The 17,522-nt window shown below is 42.3% G+C and overlaps 2 protein-coding genes across 2 annotated transcripts in view; one reads left to right on the top strand and one right to left on the bottom strand.

Moving 5' to 3' along the window:
* Positions 1-3,882, top strand: part of TMEM221 (transmembrane protein 221) — a 4,563-nt gene extending 681 nt beyond the window's left edge. Inside the window, exon 2 of the mRNA XM_042442112.1 lies at positions 1,348-3,882. Coding sequence (XP_042298046.1) covers positions 1,356-1,868 — 513 coding nt within the window. The 5' untranslated portion in view covers positions 1,348-1,355 and the 3' untranslated portion in view covers positions 1,869-3,882. The remainder of the gene's footprint in view (positions 1-1,347) is intronic.
* A 1,686-nt stretch (positions 3,883-5,568) lies between these two features.
* BORCS8 (BLOC-1 related complex subunit 8) lies at positions 5,569-15,555 on the bottom strand. The gene is made up of 4 exons (XM_042442113.1): positions 15,418-15,555; positions 13,282-13,394; positions 8,158-8,222; positions 5,569-5,871 (listed from the first exon to the last, which is right to left on the bottom strand). Exons 1-4 carry the CDS (start codon positions 15,452-15,454, stop codon positions 5,766-5,768), a joined length of 321 nt encoding a protein of 106 aa, XP_042298047.1. The 5' UTR covers positions 15,455-15,555; the 3' UTR covers positions 5,569-5,765.
* Positions 15,556-17,522: the final 1,967 nt, after the last annotated feature.

Genomic DNA, 17,522 nt, shown 5'->3' with positions numbered 1-17,522 from the left:
TATTATTATTATTATTATTATTATTATTATTATTATTATTATTATTATTACAGTCTCCTCTCCGTTTCGGAGTGGGATCCATTCCAGACCCCCCTCACAAAATGGAAAATCACTGATATTGAAGTCCCTATTGCCTCCAATGGGGGTGTGCTTCTGTGCGTGCGCACCCCATTGTGTCACCCTTCATCTGCCCCTCGCATATTTCCGAGGGACGCGGACTCCAAATCCATGAAAACAGAGGGGCAACTGTATTATTATTATTATTATTATTATTATTATTATTATTATTATTACAGTGGATCCTTGGTATCCACTGGAGTTTGGTTCCAGGACCCTTCATTGATACCAAAATCCATGGATACTGACATCCCATTATATACAATGGGGTATTACTACTACAACTACTACTACTACAGTGAGCCCTTGGTATCCACTGGTGTTTGATTCCAGGACACTGTGTGTATACCAAAATCCGCGGCTGGTCAAGTCCCATTAAACACAATGGCATAATATAATAGTGTCCCTTACCTGTATACAAAATAGCAAAATCAAGGCTTGCTGTTGGGAATACGTATATATATATGGGCATTATCAAGCCATGGATGTTTGAATCTGTGGATAAAAAATCCATAGATACAGAGGGCTGACTGTACTCTTTCTTGTTGTTTTTGTGTGCCTTCAATTTGCTTCTGACTTATGGCGCCCTAAAGCAAGCCTATCACAGGGTTTTCTTGGCAAGATTTGTTCAGAAGGGTTTTGCCTTTGCCTTCCTCTCTCAGGCTGAAAGAGTGTAGCTTGCTCACAGTCACCCAATAGGCTTCCATGGCCGAGCAGGGATTCGAACCCTGGTCTCCAGAGGCATAGTTCAACACTTGAACCACTACACCAGCCAGGGTTTTCTCTACAGTCTTTACTATCCCTACTTGTGAAGTTGTATGCAAAAAGAAATCAAAATAAAATAGAAAACAGCACTGAAACCGATAAGATTCAGCACTGCCAAATGTAAAAATTCTGCATTGAAACCACAAAACCCAAATGCACGAGTATAGGATGACGGATACTTCGCTTAGCAGTGGTAGATGTGAAAAGGACCCTGGGTTTGTTGATCATAAACTAGAGATGAGCCAGTAGTGTGATGCTGCAGCGAAGGTGGCAAATAATATTTGGGCCTGCATTAAAAGAACCATAGTTTCCAAGACAAGGGATGTTTCCGCAATATATTGTGTGGGAGTTCTGTATTCAGTTCTCTTCATTTTAAGGACAATCCAGAAAAGGAGGATACAGAAAAGTTGGAGAGTTTAGAAAATGTGGCTATTTAAAACTTTGCTTCTCCTGATTGCCTTGCAGCACTCTCCATGTACATGCTGGTGTTGTTTGAGATCGCAACGGGAATCACCAGCGCCTGCATCCTATCCTCGAGCATTGTCGTCCTGATCCTGACCATCATCCATGTGCTCATCCGAGCTTCCAGAGCGGCCCAGCGTGGCCAAGGAGAGCTTTCGCACACTCTCTACGAAAATGACTCAGCCCGCAGTGGCGAAACATCTGTTGCGCATCTCAACAATGCCAAGAACATGGTCTCCCCCAGGCCCCGGCCGGAGATCCACCGGGAGTTTTCATACCCGCCGTACGTGGAACAGAAGTCCCACCTGACCACCCCAGCAAGCAGCAATGTCACCTCCTCTGGGAGCGCCGATCCAATACCAGAGAAGGATTGCTACGCCGTTCCGCGGATGCACCGGACGCTTTCGGCAGAATCGGCCCTGCTGCAAATCCAAGGGAAGCCCTGGAATGGCGTCACGCAGGAAATGAAGAACATCCTCTCTAGGAAACCGGCCGGCTCTGGAAAAAATTCAACCTTGGTGTAAAAAGTCCAGAGTGAGGAGTGCATCACCTTCATAGTAATGAGAGAGAGGTAACTGAGTCCAACCCCTCCTCAATGTAGGGATTCCACATAGAGCATCACCAGGAAGGAGCTGTCTAGCCTCTTTTGGAAGACATCCAGAGAAGAAGACCTTACCACATCTCCAGGTCATGGATCCCATTGCCCAACACCTCCTACCATCAAGATATCCCTTTTAAGGTTCAATTGAAATCTACCTTCCTGTAACTTAAAACCATTAGACCTGGTCCTACATTCTGAGGCAGCAGAGAACAAACCTGACCCCTTTTCTCTGGAACATCCCTCGAAGTCTTTTACAAAATCAGATTCCATCTCAACAAGCCCAGCTCCTTCAACCTTTCCTTGTATCTGCTGTTCTCCATCTCTTTTATCATCCTGGTTGCCCTTCTCTGAACCAGCTCCATCTTCTTAAAATGAGATGCCCAGAACTGAACACAAGACTCCAGATGAGGCCTAGCTAGTTCAGAATATAGGGGGACTATGACTTTCCTTGACTTGGAAACTATGGTTTGAGGTATTGAAGGAGGACCACCAGGACAACGCCTGGTCTTTGTTTCACCAGGATAGAGCTGTCAGAGGTTTATGAAGTTGCCTGCCTGGTGATGTGGTTTGAGCGTTGGACTAGGTCTTGGTCATGTAGACCCACGGGGGAACCTGAGCAAGTCACACTCTCTCAGTCTCAGAGGACTGTAATGTCAAATCCCCTCTGAAAAAGCTTGCCAAGAAAACCCCATGATAAGGTTGCCTTAAATCTGAGATGACTTGGAAGTCACATAACCACAACAACGGCCCTTTTGAAGCTCCACAGTTGAGAATGTTCTATGATCTGCACATAGTTGTGTGGAAATGGCTATCACAAAGCTAGGGTGAGGGCTGCTCCTTAGCAAACTACAATGTTTGTAGAATAGGTGTTAATAGTAGCTAGTGTTGTGGATAGGTGACAATGGACTAGTTGCTCCCACTCTCTCTCAAACATAGCTACTCCACAGGGATGTTGCTGTTGGAGTGAAAAGGAGAGTCATGCACACCATGGGGAACTCATTGTACAGAAGGTGAGGTATGAGTGTAAGAAATTAAATACTGTATTAAATAAACATGTATGGAGTCTCCAGGCTCAGAAGCACTGTACCACTGAATATTGGTTGCTTCCACTCTTGCCTTCTAGTTCTGCAAGGAACTTGGAGCATCTAGTAGGCCAGTGTGGGGGGGGGGGGAAGGATGGTGCACTAGATACATCTTAGGTCCAGTCTAGCAGGGTTCCTAAGATATAGCAAAAAGGGTTTTGCTCCAAAATGCCCACTATGGAGTGGAGGGCATTTCCACCATCTTTGGAGGCCCCATAGGGTTGAGCAAGATTTTTCAAAACCTTCTCACCCAAAATGTTCTCTAGAGGCTGGGTGGTGGTGGCATCTTTGCCTCATTTTGCAGGGACCCTGGGTCAATTCAGGACTAGGAATAGGACTGCCAGATCTCAGGGGCTGATACCGAGTCTCCAGTGTTTGTGGATCATCTCCAGGCAGGAGACAAGGGTGCAAATCCTCCAGGTTTTTTGAGGAGGTCTCAGTTCTGGGAAAGGGCTCGCTGTAAACCTTCCAGCTCAGCTAGGAGGCTTCATTGGTTTGTTGCGGCAATGTAGAAAGAGTCTGTGTATTTACTTAGGAGTCATGCAGAAGCTGTTTGTTTTAGCACAACTATACGAATTATCTTACTCATGCATTCCGGGTTTGTTGTTCACACTATGGAACCACATCTCTGCAACTTCTGTTGCTCACACATGCCAGCCCTCAAATAAAGATGGAGTTGATGATGTGAATGTATTCAAAGCACGTTCAAGACATGCAGAAGTTTATCCCGAGTCTATTCGCATCGGTTATTCAAACAGCCGAGAATGTGATCCTTTCAGAAAAACTCAGGAAGAAGCTGGCATTGATTATCCTGGGTTAAGTGGGGTTTTTGGCATCCCTCCTTCAAAAAAACTTAAATCGGATGCATTCGAAATGCACGTGAACAACAAAGATTCGATCCAGATTATTTCCACTGTCTGACTAACCCTTAACTTCCTAGTTGTCATAATGCCAGGGCTCACCCTCTGCTCTGCATTCACCTTCTGGTTAGAAGCAGTAGGCTAGGTTCCCTGTTCTTATTTTCTTCTTAAGTGAGAAAGAATCATCCCATCATTTCACCTTGATCTAGGATCATCACCTTTAGCTAAGATTTCTGTCTTCATTTCCAAACAGGAATATGCGTATGCGTATGTTTGAATGATAAACTCTGGGCGACGCTGGTTGGTACGTAACACGCAATGCTCAATGGGACCACTATCTCTAGTTAGGTCTCAGGTTTTGGCCTGGAAACATCAGTGCCTGGGAAGATCCTGAATTGTGAAACCGACAGAGGAGAAGCCTTTTCTGGATCTGGAAGTGATTCCTAATCATGTCCTCTTCTAGAAAAGGCTTCCCCTAGATTTGCAATGGAGATAGCATGGTGTAGTGATTTGAGCATTGGACTAGGAGACCAGGATTCAAATTTCGGCTGAGCCATGGAAGTCACACTCTCTCACCTTCAGAGCACAGCAATGGCAAATCCCTGCTGAAGAAACTTGCCAAGAAAACCACCAAGCCTGGCCACCGAGGTCACCATAAGTTGGAGACAACTTGAAGGCACAGAACAAGAACAACAACAGCTTACAATGGCCCCAAAACACTGTGAAACTGCCCCCATGGCCAAAAAATTGATATGTTATTATTATTTTGACAGGAGTGGGTGCAGCAAGTAAGCGCAGCCCTCCAAGATTTCCCAAGGGTTCTTCCTGCTCTTTCTTAGTTGCCCACCCCTGAACAAAATGGATCAAAAATGAAAATTTGGAAGCAATTCTGTCTATTCCTCCCTGCCTGCCACCTGCCATGAAAAGGAAATCACACACACATATGCGCACACACACACACTATATCTTCACACACCAGAAAAACCATTGCTTGCAGGAGTTACGCAAACTACTCTGGAAACAGACTGGACTGTTTTTCATTTAAAGAAAGGCTGGATAACCTTGGCAGGAATCTTTTCACATCCAGAGATTAGACTGGATCCAGTTGGGATGAGTGGAAACCTGGTTCTGCATACAGAACCCCTTTCTGGATATTTCTATAGCCCCTTGCTCCTGTACTGCCCTGTTTCTGCCCCCCTGCAAAAGTAAGTTACTTCTGCTGGAAGCATATAGGAGCAGCGATTCAACTTCTAAGGCTGCATCTGCACTGCAGAATTAATCCAGTTTGACACTGCTTCAATTACCACGGCTCAATGCTATGGAATTCTGGGATTTGGGAGATATTTTAGCTTTCGCTGCCAACAAGCTGCGGTGCCACAACAAACTGGTCCATGGTAGTTAAAGCAGTGTCAAACTGCATTAATTCTGCGGTACAGATGTAGCCCTAATTGGCCGCAGCTTTGCCCCATGCTGTTAAACCTCAAAAATTACCCATTTTTCAAAATGAGATATAGACTTGTTCCTCCTCCATCCCTGTTTTTGGCAGTCTGTTTGGCCCCCACAAACAGAAAATTGGTTTCCAAGCCAAACACAGTTGCCCAGCCTTGGACTAGATGAGGCTTGGAAGTCTTACAACGCAAGGGTAGAAACGTTTGGCAGAAAACATGCTTTCACTGTCAGGTCTTGGTTCCCAGAGATTTAATATTATTAATAATGACAATAATCCTAATAATTACATTTTTAAAAAAAGTTATTACAGCCAGATGCTAATGCTCTTGTTTTGGCAAAGAAGGAGAGGTGAGTGGTGCTGTTCTGAGTCCTCTCACCATGCTGATTTGAACCGGGTGCAAGTGGCGGCTCTTCATGCACTGCCCAGAGCTACCTGCGGGCAGAATTCAGCCGATCTTTCACAGCAGTGGCATGTCGCAGCAGACCTTCAATGCTCTTGAAATACACACTGCTGTCCTTCATGTTCTTGATGGCACTGAAGAGAGAGAGAAAGGGAATAATAGAAACGTACAGTTGGAAGGGACCCCCTGCCATGCAGGAAAAAACAATTAAAGCACTCCTAAGAAGATGCCCATTTAACTTCTGGCAAAAGACCTCCAAAGAAGGAGTCCATTCCCAGGCAGCCCATTCCACACTCCAAGAGCTTTTAAAACCAGAAAGTTCTTCCAAATGTTTAGGAGGAATCTCTTTTCTTGGTGGTGTTTTTGAATCTATTCTATTGGTTTGCATTCTTCTCTGGAGCAGAAGAAAACAAGCTCCATTCATCTTCACTATGGCATCCTTTCAGATATTTAGAGATGGTGGCATCATATCAGCTCTCAGTCTTCTCCTCTCCAAGCTAAACAAACCCAGCTCTCTCAATTATTTGTCTTGGTTTCCAGATCTTTCATCATTTTGGTTGTCCTCCTCTGGACATGCTCCAGCTCCTTCTTGCATTGTGGTGCCCAGAACTGGATACAATATTCCAGGTGCTAATCAGAATAGACTGGTACTAGGACTTCCCTTGATCTTGATGCAGCCAATGATCATATTGGCCTTTTTAGCTGCTGCATCATACTGTTGACTTTTGAGAGAGGGGGGAAAAGAGAGAGACAACACTGCAGGGGTGGCAGTGGAAAAGAGATTGCAACAGGAACCCCCAACATCATCTCACCCATTTCTTTCTGCCTCCTACAACAGAAACACCCTGACACCCAGATGCTGGTGGTCGGTGTAGAGATTGTTTCTCTTTCTCTCCACCCTGCATGCATGACTGCCCTCTGTTTAGCCTGGAGAAGGGAAGACTTGCAGAGAGGTTGGTATGGTGGCCATCTTTAGATATCTGGAAGGGCTGTCAAGGAGAACATGGAGCCAAGTTATTTTCTTCTGTTCCAGAGAGTAGGACACTAACCAAAGTATTCAAATTCCAAGAAACTCCCCCTAAAACTTAGCAAGAATTTCCTGATGATAAGAGTTCTTCACCAGTGGAACAGATTACCGCTGAAGATTGTAGATTCTCCTTCATTAAAGGTTTTTAAACAGAGGTTGGATGGCTGCCTCTTGAGAGTGATTTAACTCTGAGAAGGCAATAGCAAGCCTCCTCTGAACAAATCTTGCCAAGAAAAATCTATGATAGGTTTGCCTTAAGGTTGCCTAAAGCTGGAAACAACATGAAGGAACACAACAACAATACCAACAACAACTACTACTATTACTACTACAACTACTACTCCTGTATTGCTTGGGGGTTAGACAAGATGGCTTTTGGCATTCCTTTCACCTTTATATTAGGGATGTTGTGTTGTGCTGTGTTGTGTTGTGCAAGGAGAGAGTCAGCATGGCTTAGTTGTTATGAGTTTGTATGAGGAATCCAGGAGACGATGGTTTAACTCTCTGTTCAGCCACAGAAACCCACTGGATGATCATGTGCAAGTCACACTCTTTCCCCATTTTCCTCTCTCAACTTTTTTTTGGAAGGATGGTGAGATAAATATTTCATTAGCTAGGTTAGGATACAGCCTCTATGCTTATGTACTGTAGATTCATGCCATTAGTAAACTTTTGTTTAAACTGCAAGCTACTTGTGTTGTTTATGAGTTAGTCTCCGTTCTTAGACAAACATTGGCCTGTTACAGACTGCCAAAATAAAGCTGCTTCGGGTCTCTTTGGAGGTATGCTGTTTAAATGATGCATGCATCCTAAGAATCCGGAAGCTGCACCAAAGCTGCACTCCGGTGCATAGGAATGGAGTGTGGCTTTGGCGCGACCTCCGGACTCTTAGGACCCATGCATCATTTAAATAGCATACCTCCAAAGAGACCTGAAGCAGCTTTATTTTGGCAGTCTGTAACAGGCCATAGTTAGACAAGGACACATTTCTACTATTCTGCTGATTTAAAGCTAGACCCTAACAGACTTGGTTTTGATATTTTTAATATTTAAATATTTTTGTTTCCTTAACAAAGGCTGAAGCCTTAGGACACCTGAATTGCCCTACAAGAAGGCAGCAATGGCAAACCTCCTCTGATAACAAATCTGGCCAAGAAAACCCCATGATACAGTCTCTGTAAGGTTGCTGTAAGTCATAAATTATTTGGAGGCATACAACAACAACATTGTGCAAGGGGATTGAGCTCCTGTTTTGAACAAAAGCAAGCATGGCTGGAAAGATATGTTTGAATGTGTAACATTTAAGGATCCCCCCCCCCCGGACCCCCCAATTTTTCTATCATCCTTTAAAAGAAGTCAATGTGCTGGGAGTTGGAAGCATTCATGTCAGTACCTGCAGGCATACTCCACCGTGTAAATCGCTCCTTGACTTTGCTCTTCCCAGCTCTGCATGTCGGCCTGGGGAAACAGAGGACAAGTTAAAGTTTTGGGTCAGTGTGGTGTAGTGGTTTGGGTGCTGGATTACGATTCTGAAGAGCAGGGTTCAATTCCCAGCTTGGTCATGAAACCCTTTGGGCAAGTTACAATCTCTTGGCCTCGGGAGCAGGCGATGACAAATGTCTGAATAAACCTGGCCATGTATACCAATGGCAGCTTTGCCGCAGGGTTGCTGTAAGTTGGAAACGACTTGAAGGCACACGACAACAACAGTGAAACCCATGACTTGGAAAGGTGCTGAAGATGACCCTCTGGATGTCTTCATCAAGAGTCAGGACTAGTCCAGCTCTCTGCAGGGAGCTGGAGTAGATGGCCTCAAGGAGTCTCTTCCGACCCGACAATCCCCCACTGCCGACTTTGCACATTTTTTCTCCAGTGTTTTCCCCCTGTTGGCCAACAATGATTAACTAAAGCCAGCTAATGCTTAAGACAATGGCATTAATAGTGTATCAGTGCAGCGAGGCAGAAAAAAAATACCAAACAAGAGGCCTGGAAGGGAAGAAGCAGCTTTCTATAAGATGGCTGCCCAAGATTAACAACCCCCTCTCTTGCTGATATCCTCCTTATCCATGAGATGCCAGGAAGAGAAAAGTATTTAGGAACAAATCCCTTTTTTAAATTAAAAAGAAAAAACATTGCTAGGAGAATGCCGAGGTGACCTTCTCTGGTCTTTTCCAAAAAGCCACCCACCCCTTCATGGCATTGCTATTAATATACAACCCCAAATTAAAACAAGGAAAGTTTTAATAAGTTTTAAACAACAAGGGACCCAGAGAGGATTTCTTAAGATGCATCTTCTGTTTGTGTGGAATCTAGCCTCCCACCCAAAAGTCATCCACTACAACTGTGCCCTGTTTTAAAATTGGACTTTAGGATTGGTTTCTTTGGTTGCTTTTAAATAAAAATTAGACAGTGTTACTAAAATAGCTTTCATTTTTTCAGAGCCAGAGTTTTATAGAGGTTTCAGTGTCGGATTAGGACTCTGGAGACCAGGGTTTGAATCCTGTCCCGCCATGGAAACCCACTTGGCGACACTGGGAGAGTCACACACTCTCAGCCCCAGAAAACTCCATGATTGGTTCAATGTAGGGTTGCCATAGGTCAGAAATAATGTGAAGGCACACATCTAGAGTGCCAGCATGGCATAATGGTTTGAACGTTGGACTAGGACTCTAGGAGACCAGGTTTCAAATCCCAGGCCAGTCATGGAAACCTACTAGGTGACCTTGGGCAAGTTACACTCTCTCAGCCTTAGAAAATGGCAACGGCAAACCCACTCTGAAGAAACTTGCCAAGAAAACCCCATATGATAGAGTCACCTTAGGGTTATCATAAGCTGGAAATGACTTGAAGGCACACAGCAGCAACAAAACAGTTTTATTTTACTGTTTTCATTGCTTTCATATATTTGTTGCCTCAAGAGCCCTTGTGGGCTGAGAAATAGCACTAGCCTCTGTCCAGCATGGCTGAGATGGGATGATAGAATCTGGAGTCTATGGAGTGTGCCAGTTTTAGAAGGCTGGCATATCTTTTTACACATAGGCATATGTACTCTCAAAGTAGTTGTAAAACCCACAGTAGCTGGAGAAGAAATGGATTTTCCCAGCAGTGGTGTGTTATGAGCCATTCCTTATAGTAATGCAAAGTATTTGGGGGTGTCTTCGTTTTCAGTCAGCAAAAGGCATTAACTTTACAAAAGACCGGTTCCTGGCAGAGAGGGAAACTGCTAGCAATTGTTTTAGATTCACAACCTCCTACACTTTTGGACTTGTCACAGGGAGGAGAGAGAATTGTACCACTACAACCCCTGTCCAAAAGATCTGGGAAACAATCCCCGCTGTAGATTGAGGATTTTGAATCTCTCACCAAATTTGATGTGAATCTTCTGACTTCAACTTGAGAAGAAACCCAGGAAATGGTCTAGCAAAGACACACTGATACATGGTCACTCTGTTTTATTTCCCCTTTGTTCTGCTTTGGTCAGATCTTACATGGAGGAATGCCGTGTCCAGTTCTGGGCACCACATTTCAAGAAGGATCTTGACAAGCTGGAACTGTGTCCAGAGAAAGGTGACAAGGATGATCAAAGTCTTGGAAACCAAACTTTTTGAAGATTGCCTACTCTAAGGGAATTGGGTATGTTTACCTTAGAGAAGAGAAGACTGAAATATGACATTATTGTTGTTGTGTGCCTTCAGTTCATTTCCAGCTTATGGCCATCCTAAGGTGTTTTCTTGGCAAGATTTATTCAGATGGGAGTTTACCTTTGCCTTCTTCTGAGGCTGAGAGAGTATGCCTTACCTAAGGTTACTCTGTGAGTTTGCATGACTGAGTGAGGATCTGAATCCTGGTCTCCAGGGCTACAGTTTGAAAGGTTGTGGTGTAGAAAATGTAAGAAGCTTAAGAACATGAACCAGTGGATGCTAATTACAAGGAAAAAATTCCACCTAAGTATTAGAGAGAGCTTATTGACTATAAGAAATGTTTGACAGTAGAATGACAGTCTCAGAGGGGGCAGACTCTCATTCTTTGTTCTTTGTTGTTGTTGTTGTTGTGGGCCTTCAAGACATTTCCGACTTATGGTAACCCTAAGGCAAACTTATCACAGGGTTTTCTTGGCAAAGGTCTTCAGAGGGGGATTGCCATTGCCATCCTCTGAGACTGGGACTGTGACTTGCCCAAGATTGTGTGTTTGCATGACTATTGTGTCCAGTTCTGGGCAACACAATTCAAAAAGGACATTGAGAAACTGGAGTGTGTCCAAAGGAGGGTGATTAAAATGGTGAAGGGTCTGGAAACCATGAAGCCCTATGAGGAATGACTTAGGGAGCTGGGGATGTTTAGCCTGGAGAAGGTTAAGAGGTGATATGACAGCCCTGCTTAAATACTTGAAGGTGTGTCATATTGAGGAGGGAACAAGCTTGTTTTCTGCTGCTCCAGAGACTAGGACCTGGAACAATGGATGCCAGCTTCAGGAAAAGAGATTCCAGCTCAACATTAGGAGGAACTTCTTGACAGTAAGGGCTGTTCGACAGTGGAACAAACTCTTTCCTCAGAGATTATGGTGGAGTGTCCTTCCTTGGAGGTCTTTAAACAGAGGCTTATAGGTTAATTAATTTGGAAAGAATTGAGTTAAAATTTGGTTTGCATGGCTATTTGGTATATGATAAAGTAAAACTTGACGGAAATTTTAAAAATCACTTAATTCAGAAATCTCTATTCAGAATTTGGGAAAGATATAAAAAGAAATGGTGTCCCCAGATACCGGTTTGGACTTCTTCGAATGAAGCATTATTTAGGAGAGAGGTTTTAAAAGAAAATACTTGGGTAACTTATGAAGACTTAACGAAAATTGAAAAAGGGGAAAGGAAAATAAAATCACAGGAAGAGCTGCAAAATGAAGGGTTTAAATGTACATGGTTTGCATATCGTCAGTTGAAAGAAAGATATAGCATGGATAATAAAACTGGGGGAATAGGACCAGGGCACTTAGAATTTGAAAAAATAATTTAAAACCCCAAAAAACAAATTGCAAAATTATATAATTTGATTAGGACCTTCGAATTAGAAGAAGAAACGGTAAAAGAATTTATAGTAAAATGGGCGAAGGATTTAAAAGAACCAATACAGTTGGATTAGTGGCAAAAGTTATGGCGAAGTAAAATAAAATACTCTCTGAGTGTGGAGGTCAGGGAAATTTTTTATAAATCACTATACAGATGGTATCTTACCCCCTTTAAATTATCTAAAATGTATAAAAATAGTCAGATGTGTTGGAAGTGTAAAAAGGAGGTTGGAACTTATTTACATAGTTGGTGGCACTGTAAGAAGGCTAAAGGATATTGGGGAGAAGTACATAAAGAAATTAAAAAAATATTCAACTTGACAGCGAGAAAGGATCCCAAGGTGTACCTTTTGAACCTAACCGAGAGCTGGAATTTGAAGAAAGAAAACGAAAAAGCACTATTCTATATGATAACGGCAGCAAGGGCGCTCTATGCAAAATCCTGGAAAACAGAGGAGACTCCAACAGTGGAAGAATGGAGATTAAAACTATTAGACTGCTATCAAATGGATAAGTTAACTGTTCTTTTGAAGGGGAAAACCATAGATAACTTTCATAAGGAATGGAACTCTTGGGGAAATTATTTACATGAAGAAAAAAGAAAGGAAATATGCTTAGCGATTTCAAAAAACCAAGAGGGAAGGAATAGGTACAGATAATAATCTATAGTGTATAAGTATTTACTTGGAAGGTTTATTAAGGAATATCAAGATCTATGGATAAGGGGTAGGACAATAAGATATATAGTAATGATATGATTGACTCCCAGGGGAGACTGTAACAATTGGTAAGAAAGAGTTAGTGGAATTGTTTTAGGAAAACGGATTAACTCAGTAAGTAAATGGAAGTGTAAGTATAAATATTGACTATGGTATTAGGTAAGATTTGTAAGATAGGATTTTGTGAGAATCTACTTACTTTGTAATTTTTTGAATTTATTATAGTTTTATTGACGAATTTGGTCTTATTTGGATGATTATATTTTAATCCAATAAAATATTTAAAAAAAACACCAGAGGCTGGATGGCCATCTGTCGGGGATGCTTTGATGGAGGGTTCCTGCATGGCAGAATGGGGTTGGACAGGATGGCCCTTGCGGTCTCTTCCAACTCTATGATTCTATGAGATCACCTAGTGGGTTTCCATGGCTGAACCAGGCTTTGAAGCCTGGTCTCCAGAGTTCCACACTCTGGTCCAACCCTCAAACCACTCCACCACGCTGTGGACTTTAAATGGAGTTTGAATGGGTTAGGTATCTTGTTGTATGGGACATTGTCCTATTTCCACCCGAGTCTCCAATATTGTTATTTTAAAAGCAACACAGGGAGTAAATAAATGCTCGAAACCTCTCACCCGTCCATCTCACGTGCCACACTTCTGAGCAGAATATCCATCCTCGCTTAACTACTATTTGTAAGCATGCATTTCTCCTTCTCGATTCATCATGTATCTTACCTTGTGCTGAGCCAGTTCTGGTAGGGACCGCCGTACGTGTTCCTGGAGCCGATACAATGCAACAGAAGGCTCGTTGGCCAGGACATACATGCTCTCCGTGAACTTATCAGTCACTGCATCAAAAGGAGGGGATGGAGAATTACATAAATGTATAAATACAACCAGATCCAGCATAGAGTAGTGAATATACCACAGGACTGGTACTTAGAAATCCAGGTTTCCCTCTGAGCCATGACAAAACTCACTAGGTAATTCTGACCTTTCTTGCTCGCTGCTTGAATCAGAGCAGGGGGGGACTGGGATGTCAGTGTCCTGTTCCTGTCCCGTCTTTCTCGCGTGATCACGGTAAGGACTTTCAGATGATGTTGCGTTTATCCGGACATTATCCCATCTGGAAAGTGCGACTGACAGCAATTGCATAAAAGGGTTTCAGATGACATCACGCAGATCCTGTCATTGTCCCATCATTGAAGTGGCATTGCCCGGCATTTTGCATTAACCGGAATTCACATTAATGCAATTCCAATTCAATGACAGGATAAAGACAGAATCAGCGCTATGACCTGAAAGCCTTTTGTGCGATTCCTGTCACGGACGGGAGAGAGTGGTCCTGTCCCTATACCAATTATGTGTGATAATCTCCAGAGAATCATAGAGTTGGAGGGGACCCTAAGGGCAATCGTCCAACCCACCTCTTAAATGAAGAATCCAAGCACTCCCAAATCCCATGAAATTGTCATCCAGTCTCCAAAGAAGGAGACTCCACCACTCTCCAAGAGAGTGTCTTCCACTGTTGAATGGATGTTACCATCAGGATATTCCTCCTAATGTTGAGGTGGAATCTCTTTTACCGAAGCTTGCATCCATTGTTCTGTGCCCTGTTCTCTGGAGCAGCAGAAAAAAAGCTTGCTCCATCAATAGGACATCCCTTCAAATATTTAAACAGGGCTATCATGTCACCCCTTAACATTCTCTTACCCAGGCTAAACATACCTAGGGCCTTCTCTTCTGCCACTCCCAATTTATGGAACAGCCTGCCAGAGGAGATCTGACATATGACCAGTCTTGAATGCTTTAAAAGGCGATCAAGAGCAGGCCTTTCCAGATTGACATCCTAGTCATTTTACTATTAGTTCCATCAAGCATCCACTACTGTCTGGAGCTGCTTCTGCCTTGTTTTAACAATTGTTGAATATCTACTGGTAATTGTATTTTATTGTAGATGGATGGGTGGGTTTGGGAGGGTTGGGATATAATGCTGGTAACTGTTTTATTGTGTTTTAAGGGTGTTTTATTATTATTAGCTGCCTCGATCTGCTTGGAGAGACAGGATACAAATAATAATAATAATAATAATAATAATAATTATTATTATTATTATTATTATTATTATTATTATTATTCAGTTCCTCCTAACAGGGCTTGGTGGTTTCCAGACCTCCCACCATTTTGGTTGTTTTCCTTTGGACACAGTTCCAGATTCACAACATCCTTCTTGAACTGTGGTGCCCACAACTGAACACAGGATTCTAGGGGAGACCTGACCAAAGCAGACCTACCTCACAAGGTTGTTGTGAGGATAAAAAGAGGAGGAAGAGGAGGAGAATCATGTATGCCACCTTGAGCTTGGGATATGTAGTTTTGTGATTCACATCTGAAATGATGCAGTTTGACACCACTTTAACTGCCCTGCCTGGCTCAATGCTATGGAACCCTGGGAACTGTAGTTTGTTGTGGCAGTTTGTAGTTTGTTGTGGCTTTCTGACAAAGAAGGCTCAATGTCTCACAAAACTATAATTCCACAAATCCCATACCACTTAGCCAGGGCAGTTAAAGTGGTGTCAAACTGGATTATTTCTGCAGTGGGGATGCATCCCAGCACTCCTGGTTTTAAGAAGGCTTAAGACTGCAAATCCTAGGATGGAGCTATAGCATTTAAAGCGGTGTCAAACTGCATTATTTCTACAATGTAGACACACCCTTCCCGACGTCTCTTGATGCCCAGTTTCATATTAGTACAAAATCCAAGAAATAATATGATAAATAAAATAGATAATATAATTGCGCTCCTCTCCTCTTTTCCGCCCGGACGACTTTTAATGTGGCACCAACCGGAAGTGCCCCTCCCGCCGTTACCTTTCTTCACTTTCAGCTGCATCTCCGGCTCCTCCATCGTCGCGGAGGGAGCCCGAATCGGTCCCTGACAAACCGGAAGCGAGTCCGGGGCGGAAACCCGGCCGCGCGACGACTTCCGGTAGACGAGGGGCGTTGCGTAAACAGACCGGGTCGGAAACGCGTCCCGCGAGAGAAAGGTTCCGCCCTGCTCACTGAGTCCTGTCTTCTCTCAGTTCAAACAGTGAAACATTCAGTGTTCAGATTCTGGCCTTCATCGGCACTGAAGAATGAATGCAGCTTGACACTGCTTTAACTGCCACGGCTCAATGCTATGGAATCCTGGGATTTGTAGTTTTTTAAGCGTATCAAACCACATACAAACACACAATATATAAAAAAGATCTCTCATACGTTACATAACAGTACTAACCCCTCTTCTAAGATCTCTCTTAACTCTATTACCCCTCAGACATATATTTCTCTTCTTTAAACCTTCTTTACTTTTACTTTTATTCCTCTTTCTATTTTACTTGGTTCACTGTCCATTTATTATACCACAAACATACATCTCCCTTCTTTAAACCTTTATTTCTCCTCTATTTTCCTTTCATGACTATTTTACTCAGTTCTCTACATATATTTCCCTTCTTTAAACCTTGTTTATTTTCCCTTTATTTCCCTTTCATTCTATTTTACTCGGTTCACTATCCATTTCTTATCCCTCAGACACACATTTCCCTTCTTTAAACCTTATTTATTTCTACTTTATTTCCCTTGAGTATAATAGTATATACTGTATGTAGTTCCTTACTAATACTATCTATCTATATGATCTAATTATATAGTCTTACATGATTTCTACTCTATTCATGTTTCTAACTCTTTTATTAAATCTTATGTGTTTAATTCAAATCTATTTCTCTCACTTTCTATTTTACTTGTTTCACTATCCATTTATTATCCATCAGACATATACAGTATTTCCTTTCTTTAAACCTTATTTTTTTCTCCTCTATTTCCCTTTCAATCTCTCTTTCTATCTTACTTGGTTCACTATTGGTTCACTGTCCATTTATTATCCCTCAGACATACATTTCCCTTCTTTAAACCTTTATTTCTCCTCTATTTCTCTTTCATTACTATTTTATTTGGTTCACTATCCGTTCATTATCCCTCAGACATATATTTCCTTTCTTTAAACCTTCTTTATTTTTCCTCTATTTCATTCTCTTTCTACTCGGTTCACTATCAGTTCATGATCCATTACAATCTTTCCCAAATTCCCCAGACATTTCAACCTTTTCATATTCATCATCTGCAACCTCTCCTAGCTTATCTGTTCTTAGTAATAACTTTTGCCATCTGGGCCACACTCTGATGTTTCTGGGCCACACTTGTCCCAGTTTTCATCTGTGAAATGTTGGAAGGTATTGACTATTACTTCTTCAGATGCCTCCAAATGTGGCAAGTCAGCAATTCTGTGGTTTTGCCCCAGATGTTAAATTTTGGCCTCAGAGAGCCCTGCCACAAAGTAGGCTGCGTCTGCACTGCAGAAATAATCCAATTTGACACCACTTTAACCATCATGGCTTCATGCATTGGAATCCTAGGATTTCTAGTTGTGGGAGACATCTAGCTTTTGCTGCCAGAGAGCGCTGGCGCCACTACAAACAACAAATCTCAGGATTCCATAGTACATTTAGTGCTCTAGTGGCACTGCAAACTACAAATCCCAGAATTCCATAGCACACTCAGCACTCCTACCATTCTGCCCGTTGTTTATTTGATATTAATAGTTTATTTTGATATTAATTTTAATACTAACTTGTTTAATTCTTTTTTTAAGGGGGGATATTGTTATATTAAGTATTGTATGCTGGATGTTTTTAACTATGTAAGTCGATTTGGTTGTTTTATTACAAAAAGCGGGGTATAAATAAATAAATATTTATTTTTATTTATTATTTATTCTAGTGTCACTGGAAACTACAAATCCCAGGATTCCTTAGCAAATTTAGTGCTCTAGTGCCACTGCAAACTACAGATCCCAGGATTCCATGACATATTTGAGTCCCTATATTGGGAGAAAGGCGGGATATTATTGTTGTTGTTGTTATTGTTATTAA

This window comes from Sceloporus undulatus, chromosome 10 (assembly GCF_019175285.1).
Source record: "Sceloporus undulatus isolate JIND9_A2432 ecotype Alabama chromosome 10, SceUnd_v1.1, whole genome shotgun sequence".
Taxonomy (NCBI): Eukaryota; Metazoa; Chordata; class Lepidosauria; order Squamata; family Phrynosomatidae; genus Sceloporus; species Sceloporus undulatus.
This window is presented reverse-complemented; position numbering and strand designations above follow the sequence as displayed.